This window comes from Delphinus delphis, chromosome 13 (genome assembly GCF_949987515.2).
Source record: "Delphinus delphis chromosome 13, mDelDel1.2, whole genome shotgun sequence".
In the NCBI taxonomy this organism is placed as follows: domain Eukaryota; kingdom Metazoa; phylum Chordata; class Mammalia; order Artiodactyla; family Delphinidae; genus Delphinus; species Delphinus delphis.
The window spans coordinates 18115058-18125592 of record NC_082695.1 but is presented as its reverse complement, the minus strand read 5'-3'; the positions used below and the strand labels follow the sequence as shown (position 1 = coordinate 18125592).

The 10535-nt window shown below is 47.9% G+C and overlaps 1 protein-coding gene across 2 annotated transcripts in view; it reads right to left on the bottom strand.

Moving 5' to 3' along the window:
• Nucleotides 1-1968: 1968 nt before the first annotated feature.
• CORO1C (coronin 1C) overlaps nt 1969-10535 on the bottom strand; it is an 83720-nt gene continuing 75153 nt past the window's right edge. For both annotated transcript variants that reach the window (XM_060028250.1, XM_060028251.1), the window contains exons 5-11: nt 10259-10440; nt 8958-9077; nt 7996-8100; nt 6384-6529; nt 4376-4433; nt 4029-4274; nt 1969-2931 (exon numbers count right to left, since the gene is read on the bottom strand). In XM_060028250.1, the coding sequence (XP_059884233.1) occupies nt 2812-2931; nt 4029-4274; nt 4376-4433; nt 6384-6529; nt 7996-8100; nt 8958-9077; nt 10259-10440 (977 nt within the window). In that variant the 3' untranslated portion in view covers nt 1969-2811. The remainder of the gene's footprint in view (nt 2932-4028; nt 4275-4375; nt 4434-6383; nt 6530-7995; nt 8101-8957; nt 9078-10258; nt 10441-10535) is intronic.

Genomic DNA, 10535 nt, shown 5'->3' with positions numbered 1-10535 from the left:
ATGTCATGGGACAATGTTTCAGTGCAAAAAGGGAAGAGGAGAGAGGGCCAAGAAATTCAAGTGACCTTGAAAACCTTCTGCTGGAATAAAAAGCACAGCTAAGCCAGGAGTACTGGGCTTCCTACTGAAGAAAGAGCTGCTTTCCAAGGCCCCCATTCCCAGGGAATCAGCTTGTCGTGGGACCCATGGTGGCCGTGCAGTGGGCTCCTTGGGTGGCCAGACGTGGCTATTCCTCTCACTTGAACTCTACGCAAGTCTCGTCCCTCCTTCACAATTCGGGGCTCATCCAGACTAGGCTATCTGCCCCAGATCCGCCCCTGGCAGAGGCTGGAGGCAGGATAGACCCCACTCCATCTGCGGAACCTGGGGCCCACCCACATGTGCCCCGTACTTACCCCCTGAGAGGGTGGTTCCACCGAGTCAGAGACACTGGGTCAGGCAGCAAGCCGCGTGCTGCCTCACAGACAGTGGTGTGCGAAATAAACACGGACACCGTTTGGTAACCAATGATTTTTTTTTTTTATCTTTGAAAATGGAAGCAAGTGTTTTGACAGAATACGATGGCCGCTCTATAAGAGCCGATCTAGGAGTAATTCACTGGTTTTCCTCTGGGATAGCACGGATTTAAAAAAAAAAGGCAAAACAGGAAAAATAATCCACAGAGCTTGAGGCGCCCACTGAGACTGGCAGGGAGTCCGTCCATTAAATAAGCCTACACTACATATTAAGATCAGGATAACTCGCCCTCACCCTCCTCTTCTCTCCGAACCGCATTCCCTACGGTGTTTCACCGCCATCAACAATTTTGTTCACTTAATTAATTGGGTGTCTGAACCTTAGGACACTTCTGAATCTTAAAAATGAAGGTCCTCAACAGATTATGTTGATAAAGAAACACATACAGGTTTGAATATAAATCACTATTATTGTTCTATTAACACCTCATTATCCACTTTAATATTTAAAACACACACGCACGCACACACAAAACCACACCAAACATTCAGATGCCCTGAAACCATGGAGACGGCAATCCCACGACTGGTAAAGAACACGGTACCTTCTTCTCTATTCAGACACGAGGACAGCTTGACCATGCAGCCCAACCCACCGACGCCACGCTCTGCCTCAGCCTGGGTCCCTGCGCACAGACGCTTCCAGCCAGTCCCAAACCGTCCCCACGCCAGCAAGAGCACGTGCAAGCGTCCCCGCCGTGGTCCTAATGCTTGACACGATTCCCGTTCCACCACAGGCCCTCAGCCCTTCCAAAGCAGAGGCTCTTTAAATCTTGTTCCTCAAGCACGCACTCTGAGAAAATGGAAATGGAGAGAAGTCCTAGCTAACCCGGGAGTGGGGCAGGCCATGGGAGATCAGTGTCTGGCCGGGGGCTGGGTAGTCTCTGTGCTCAGATCCAGCCACAGTGCAGCTGCAGGGGGGTGCGGGGGAGTTCGTGAAGAGGGTGCGCAGGGACCAGTTGCACCATCAAAGCTACAGCAGACGTCTGCTTCCTTCTCGACCCTCGTCCCCAGTCTCAATATCAACATTCAACAGCACCCTCTGGCCTCAGCTTAGCAGAATGCAGTTAGCACCGAAAGGCAGGAGGAGGGAGGATGGCCGAGGGAGCCCTGAGAGAGGGGGCTGCATACAGGAGGGAGAAGAAAGGGCAGGAGCTCCAGGGGTGTGGGGGACCTGTCTAGCACAGCGAGGGGGCAGCACGGGACTCGCGGGAAAGCAGAGGATCACGTGGGGTGAACGCTTCCCTCCAGGTTCCCTAGTCTGTCTCACCCCATCCCAGGGTACTCGGGAGCCAGGCCAGCTGCTGAAAGGGACAAGAAGGAACACCTCACAGCACGTGTGGCTCCTCGTCCTGGACACCCTTGTCAAGTACTGACCAAAATCTGGAACATGACGTTAAAGTGATGAAGGTAATAGATTCTATGTGTGTAACAAAACCGCAGAAACACATGCTAGTTTAGGTTCGATTATAATCATCTGAAGCACAGGATAACCAAGAAGCAAAGTTCCATTCTGGTACAACCACCCAATTTCTAGAAAAGAGAAAGGAAACGATTCGATATGAGCTTTTTTTTGATCAGAAGACTCGATGGAAAGGGAGGGGTGGGAATATGAATCCACGTGATTTTTCAAGTCTTCCTTTTGTACAGTCATTAAGATGACCAGGTTTGTGCTGCAAAGAAGCCAGCACAGAGTGGCTACTGCTCTGATTGTTCTCAGATGAATGTTTATACAAAATAATATCTTCATTTAGTTTATAAACATACACAGTGCTGTCCCTTTCAAATTAAGGAGAAAAAAAAACCCCACACACAAATACTGCAAAGTAGCAAAATACAAAGAAAAAAAAGCTACTTTTGGTTTTGGCAACATTAAAAAAAAAAAAAGAAATATAAAAAGCAATGTGGCATTGGTCCCTGTTTGTAAAAAAAAAACCAAAAACAAAAAAAAACAAAGGTACTTGGGCAGGACACTGAATCGGAATTGGTTGGTTTTCTAAAATTCAGAATATCTGGGATTATCAAAGTAGCACTTTTGTCTTTTAGAAGTTCACAAGTCACATAACACTTAAAACATCAAAAAAAGCTTTCTGGTAAAAAGCTCAGCTTTTAAACCACATTTTGTTTCTGCAAATTTGGGAGACGAGTTGAGTCCTTACTGGAATGTGGCCTATCGCTGGTCGACAGATCTGAAATGTCTCCAAGGGGCAGTGCCTCCCTCTCGCCCTCCCTGGGACCACACCAACTACCAGCCACGAGCGCGTTCCTGCTCCGTCTGCGGGGTGGGGGTGGGCCTTCAGGCTGCTATCTTTGCCATCTGCTGTTCTAACTTGGAAATACGCTCATCTTGATTGCAGATTGTGTCTTTTATAGATTTGATCTCTTTCAAAATCTCATCCAATTTGGCTTCATTTTGCTAAGGAAACGAAAAAAGAGGGGAGGGAAGAGGATGACTAAAAAGCAGCAACGTTCAGCACAGGTGGAATGCACGGGGTATAACTGTGACCTCCCATTTTGGAAGTGGCAGGCTGCAGCAGCCCGGCTGAGCCTTGTAGGAATGCCAGGAACGCTGGCTGGGCCAACTGGCACCCACAGCAAAGCAACACTGTATCACGGCTCCTGGCCCCACCTGTGCGCCAACCTGGATGGAGACTCCTGGGACACAACTAAACTGCAGGAAGAGACTGATCCCTGCAAGGCTGCCCCACATCCCAACCACCCCGATCAGCCAACTCCAGCAGGAGCATCTTCTATGTGACCAGGGTGACGGGTGACCCGCCAGAGGCTACTGAGCTCCTATCAGCTCCTAGAAAGGTCCTTGGGAACCACATCCCTTGCCCTGCCTGCTCCTCTAAAGAGCCTGAGCTTCTCCCTTGTGGAGCTGATTCTTCTGCAGGAAACCCTGCAGTCCCCAAAGCTGTGGTGCCTCATGTGGCTTGCTCGGTCACAGTCAAAACACTAGCTCCTGAGGGCACTTTGCCTCTTGTCTCTGCCACCTCCACATCGACAATTCCCGGCCCCTCCTGGCCCCCAGAACTCCATTCTACAGCCTGCCGACACCAGCCCCCTCTCCTCCCTGGCTCGACCCTGCTCTCCCGTGGCCACAGGGGTCTTCACTGTCAGCCTCTGGTCTCCATCACTCCCCTGAAACAATTCTTGCCAAGATGCCCAGGATCATCTCTGCCTCTAAGTCCCACTCACCCCAGATCCTTCTGCCACTCAAACACTTAGCAACTTCTAAAATCTCTCACCACTCCCTCCTTCCTGGGACCTCATCTTCCCGGCATCGGTAACAGACCGACTTCTATCCTGGTCATCATAAAAAAGAGAGCTAAAGGAGTCAAACTCATAAATGTCACGTCATCAAGGTGGTTCCTACAAACAGTGCCTGTTACCATTACTGAACCCCATCCGTCCAGCGGGGACAGTGCCCGCAGACGCCCAGGCTGGCAGGCGTGTTCGGGAGGGCCAGGCTGAGCCGGCCCAGCACGCCCCAGGCCCTGCGGTCCTTACCACGCTGGCCGTGTCTGCGGTCTTCTTGGGGACGCTGATCAGGTCGCACTTCTTGTTTGCCGTGGGCTTGCTGTCCAGAATGTTCTTCTTGACCACCTTGAGGTCCCTGTTTTTGCCGGGAATGTATCCGTGCTTCAGGGAGATGAGGAGTGGATCTGCATTCCTCCCCTCGAACCACTCTTCCGCCTCCAGCGCCGCTTCGGGCCCCGCCGTGTCAGGGTACAGGTCATCCTGGAAAAGGTCAGACTACACGAGACACAGTGGAGAAATCCACAGGTAAGGAAGGGAGCTCTGGGATTTTTAAAACCTTTTAAAAACATGGATTGCCTAGACAACTGGGCACTTACCTTCCTGGGGACAGTCATGATAATAGGCTCACACTTTCTCTCGTGAAGTTTGAAGAATCTTCAAAGAAGAAATAAAGGCAAAGTTGCATTAAGTGAAACAGGAGGCCAAGTAACAGGCTTAATAATTCACTCGTACGTTCTGTGTTTGCCCATCACCTCATCGGACGCATCGTGGGGAGCAGGTAGAACTCAGCGTTCCCATTTCACAGAGGAGAAAACAGAAGCTGAGAGGAGCTATGCTAGGGAACAGCGGATAGGAGACCGAACAGAGGCCTATGCATCATGGTGACAGTCAAGTTCCAATTACCTGGGGGCAAATCAACTGTGGGGAAATGATTAACACCACCGACAATGAGCCGCTTATGAGAAAATTACCAAGCCAGAAGACAGTGAACACCCATGTCTCAGAGAGTACCTATGACCTGGATGCCACGTCTTCTGCCAACGTGAAGTGGCTGAACTTTCGTTAAGTGTAAATAGGATTTTTAAAAAGGAAACGAAGACAATCCTAGGAATTAAATGTTGGCATCCGAGCAAACCACATCATGCATAACACTCAAGAAAAATCTGGAATTATCCAGGGTGTGGGAAGAGTAGGAAGACCAAGCCCAAAACCTGTGCGGCTGGCCTGGGCTGGATGGCCAGCTCCACCCCCCACACCTGGGCATGTGCCCACCTGACCCAGCCTCAAGCCCACATGGGGGGTAAACCAGCACCCGCCTCACAGCACGGGTACAAAGAGAAAGGGGATCCGGGCCGTGTGATTAGCACAGCGCCCAACACGTAACCAACGCCCCAGAAATACTGAGTAACCAGGAGGGGTCCTGAATGACTTCCTTATACAGTCATCCCTCGGTATCTGCGGGGGGTGGGTTCCAGGAGGTGCTGCGGACACCAACATCTGTGGATGCTCAAGTCCCTTACATAACATGGCATAGCATTTTATATTCTAAGTCATTCTAGATTACTTACCATACCCAGTACAACGTAAATGCTATGTGAACAGTTGTAAACACAAAGTAAATGCTACGTAAATGGTTTCCCATGCGCCACAAATTCGTTTTGCTTTTTGGAACTTTCTGGAACTTTTGTTTCCAAATATGCTCAATCCTTGGATTTGGAACTTGCAAATACAAAGGGCCGACTACGTCTTTTAAACTTTTAGATGACAGTAAAATAAATGTGTTCCCAAATCCTGAATGTAATTTTGAAATTCAGATTCAATCTGTTTTGAACCACATTTTGATTAGTTTGATTTAAACCACAATTTAGAATTACCTGTGACAGCTTTCCTTCATTACTCTAGCTATAGAGTTGAAGGTATTATAAAAAAAACAAAAACAAAAAGAACCGTGCAGTGATTAATATTAAAAAAAGGGCTCATAAAGATTTCTTATATTTTTAAAGATGTAAGTGTCAATTATTTGCGTGACCAGGTCAGCACGCTTAGAAAAATGTCCATATAAACGCAGCGTTATAAAAACTCCACAGAGTAGTCCAGAGAGGCGGAAGTTACAACACACAGCCAAGCTTCCTAAGCCAAGCTAACCTAACACCCGCTGTAGAACTTTGTTTCTCTAGTTTCGGATCTGCGGGCTCCACAACCCGGTTTGGAACCTGGCTGGTCCCTCTGCAGGGCAGAAAAACCATCCCTCATTTCCATCCCAGGGAAAGGCTCTTCCTGGTTGCCTCCCAGGGGACACTGGCCACAGTCGCAGCCTGAAGACAAGCAACGATGGTTTCACTACTTAAATCAGGGTGTGATACGCCCCAGTGAAGCCTCTTAACCGCTGCATTTCAAGTTTATCATCTGAAGGATGGGGAGGGCACAGCTGGATGAAATGATTTTGAAGAGTTTCTTCTTGCTTTCAAACTCCACGTTTCTAAGAACAGGCAGCAAACAAGATACTAATTCTACGATTCTACTGCACACACACAGGTAGAAAGACTCAGGCGTGGACACGAATGGCGTAAGCAGGCTGAACACTTTCCGATACCGATTCTTTACCTGGCAATCTCACATTTGTTGACATCGAGTCCCCTCTTGGGCATGTAACCCATCCCCCTCTGAGGTTCCTTGCTGCTGAATGTGTTGAGGTAGTGGACATACGGGGATTCGTTCGTGATCTCAAAATAGCGGATACTGCTGTCACCCTACAAGGAATCGGAGACAGGTTTGCGTTTCACGTTAGCCGAAATATCTGATTTAGGTGGGTGTCTCTCTCCTCTATACACCCAGCACTGACTGGGACTCCGCTACGCTGGCTGACCTTTCCTCCCGTTAGGAGGCTTGCCTCGAGCACATGATGGTTTCTCTTCCTGGCAGAGCAAGCCCTCGCTTGTGCAAGGCTAGCTCGCCCTTTAAACAGCCTCCTCTGCCTCCTCCTGAAGGTTCTGACTTTCCTGCACTGAGTCTGGCCCCAAGTCAGAGTCGGAGCAGAAAGGTTAACACCTCCGCCCAACAACTGCGCCACAACAAACAAACAGCAGACCAAGAGGGGCTAGCGGGCAATTACTGACTTTTCAGCATACCTCCACGAGGGCGCTAACACCAGACAATCGGATAATAAGAAGTAAGATTTTTCTAATGAAGAGACATTAGTTTTAGTGAGTAACCTTTAACTTCAGAGGAGAATGCTATCCCATTACAATGCGTCAAGTTCTCTGATAATTTGGCTTAGAATGGTCAGATTTTTTTGAAGACCTGAAGAACGTGCTAGCCTCTCTCAGTGTAAATAACTGTCTGCACAGTTACATGAACCTGAACAATGAAGGCAATCCTGCCTGAGGGGAGAGATGTGTGTGTAAGAAGAAGTGATGAATAGCTAGGCGGTACTCTGCCCTAACAACCCTCTCCTTTCTCATATTTCCATTTGTTTCAAGGATGTAACTATCTAAAAAAATGGAAGACAAGCTAATCATACACTATTTGTTTTCTACATACTCACAGTAACTTTCCACCCAGTGTTAGTAACATCTGGGTAACAATGCAGTCTATGGCAGCTGTTAACATCTCAAGTAAAATGACTTTCAAGGAAACAGACAAGATCTCAGTTTCTAAATAACTGACCTATAAAAATGTCAAGCAGGTCTGCAGCCCACTCCATCAACTGTGAACAGAAGTAAAACACCCCCAGCTTCATCCCCAGCAAGGGACTATCTGACAGGTTTGGGGAAGGGAACATATCAACAGCTCCATTTGTATTAATTCATTTATTTCAACTACAAAAATTCTAAGGGAAATTGAGCCTACAGAAGAATGAGGAATACTGAGGTCTTTACCTTCTAAAATGAAGTAACAGTAATGATAATAAAGCTACCAACACTTTAGTTAGGCAGAAAGCATCAGGCAGCAGGAAGGTGTCCTGAGTTCAGTGTGGGGTCTTCTTGTAACGACTGTCACCTCCTGACACTTGAGTCAGGCCATGTAATTGCAAGGCCTGGGCCTTAATACTGAACTCCAGGAGCGAGAACCCTCTGGAGAGTCTCTGAGGCCCTCAAAAGCTTATACCCATGGAGCACTTTTCTCTATACAATTGCTCATCTACTAAATCTCTGAAGGATAAACTTTTCTTCTTACAGGATTAAATTTAAGATCAAACAGCAAAATTACTGTTTACCTTTCCACATAAGTAAATGATACTGGTGTCGGGGTCATAGAAAGGTAGCAACACCCCATTGCTAGTGTCCATTTCATGAAGAGCAATTGGTTCCTCCATATTTTTCTGGGGAAAAAAAACACACACACACGCACACACATTTTTAAAAGGTGAATTTTTATAAGATGATACATTTTTCATCCCTAATTAAGTTAGCCATTTCCCTAAAATAATGAAAGTTTAAACAATGCACATATGATATTCATACATGTAATTACCAACAGGAATACTAGATGAGATCCAACTCACTGAAAATTGTGTTGATTTGGCAACATAATGCACACATCAGTGTGATCCCATGACAGAGATGAGAGCCCATCTCCTTTGTGACTGCTTTCTTTTTTAAAAGTACTTTTTTTCTTATTACAAAAATAAACTCATGTTCTTTTAAAAATCAGAAGGTACAAGGAAAAACATAAAAATCATCCCATATTCCGTAATCCCACGGTCCAGTGGGGGGTAGAAACAATTACCATTTTGGCCTATTTCCTTCCAACATAGAAGCACACACAGATTGGGATCATACCATATATGCAGTTCAGTACGTTTTTCCCACTTGTGCTGTCATGAACATTTTCCCAAGCATGACTATTTTGATTTAGACATTTGATCATGTTCTTTAGGAAATATTTTAACTAAGTTTAGAACTTATTTCCCAAGTCTAAAACACTGGATTCTTCACGCATTCTTTCTAAAATCTACAGTCAACAGAGACTCCTTGGGAGTATCAAGAATGCATTTTTAAAATACATTTCGCAGTAAGTCTCCAGTGAGGATGAGAACTTCACATCCAACTTAAAACAAGCATGAGTTCAGCAAACGACACTGAGAACCCTATCATCTACTGCCCAACCCAAAGGCCCGCTCAGAAAAGAGAAAACTCGAGGCTGGGGAAGGGGTGGCAGGGCTGGGAAGGGGCGTACCGGGTTCCAGAGGGCCAGCTGCCGCTCGCTCATGCGGCTGAAACCAGTGGTAAAGACGTTGCCGTCAGCCAGAAAGATGGCCCTCATGGGTCGGGCTCCTTCATGTGCTTTCTCCTTCTCCTGGGCGAGAGAGCAAAGAGGCAGCTTACACAGTCAGACTGCAGGAAGGAAAAATGGGGGAAAGCGGGGGCTCAGACAGTGAACCCCGCCACCCCACATGGCACTCACGTCAAAGGTGTGTGTGTGTGTGCGTGTGCACGTATGTGCACGAGCGTGTCAGTACTGGCCACCTCCCCTCCCTGAAGGAGGAGGAAACAAAGCGACACCAAGGGATCTGGCCAAGGCCCCTTGGCTGGTGAGCGAGCAATCGCGCCAGGTCTGGACTGAAAGGCCTCAGTCCTTCCACCAGCCCCTGCCACCAACCCAAGTCCAGGCTCTGCAAAAACAAAACACACGAAAGAGCTCTGCCAAGCCTTTGTTTCTCAAGAGTATGATGATAACCTGAAGGTGGACGGTCGCTACAGCATCTCGCAATTTCACAGGACAGAAAGTGGAGTCTGGCTAACCCGTTCCTTAGCCTCATCTCTTCAGCGGGAGCCCACCAGCCCCACCCCTTGGAAGGTTCTAGTGGAGAAAGCACGGGGTGTGGGGCCTTGATAAGCACCAGCCATGCCTGTCACTCGACTCTTGGGAATTATCACCGGCCAAGAGCCACCTTCTCAGAGAAGGGCCGTGACGAGGCAGAGTGGGGTGGAAGTGAGGCACCTCTGGATTCGACACTTGCAGTATCAACCTGACTAAAGGCCCGAGTGTCCATCTTTTGCTGTGATGTGTGATTCTGTGGAGGCCTAGCTCAGGTGGCAGAAACGGGGACGCTGAGCTGTGGAGAGAACCCATGGCATCTTGTCAGGCCCTTTAAAGACCGACTGGGGAGCAGCGGAGGGAATCAACAGATCCACCTGCAGTCCTAAGCCAGCATGCAGTAAACTCTGTGGGTTAGCTGCTCTAGACGTGCACATTCTTAAGCAAACCGATAAAAAAAACTTTGTTTCTTTGTGAGAAATGGTCGCCAAGTGAGAGGGAAGGCTTGGGTAAAAGCTAGAAATGCACAGCTCTGGAGAGAAGGGCAACTGGGAGACAGAAGCCTGGCCGAGACTCTTCTGATTCACAGTTTGGCGTCTGCACACAGCAAAGGTCCACGGACTGGCAGGCCCAGCCCCTGTGGTCTGCCTTAAAACGCAGAAAGTTCTCACTCCCTAAAGCGCTACACATACTGGGGCTTTTGTCCTAGGAATACTTACAGCAACAATCTCCTGTTTCCTAGGATCGATTACTCTCACTTTCTTGTCTTTGGAGGCTGTGCAGATCAGACTGCCGTTCCGGTTCCAGCTCACATTGTAAATCATGTCCGAATGTATATCGTCCAGGTTTAAAAGGGCTTCCCCCGTCCCCACGTTCCAGATGATGATGGTGTTATCACAGCCTGAAAGCAAGCAGGGATAAGAAACGCCTGCACAACAACAATTTGTGAAAACTATCGATACAAATACAGGGAGGATAAACACACCTATGTATTGA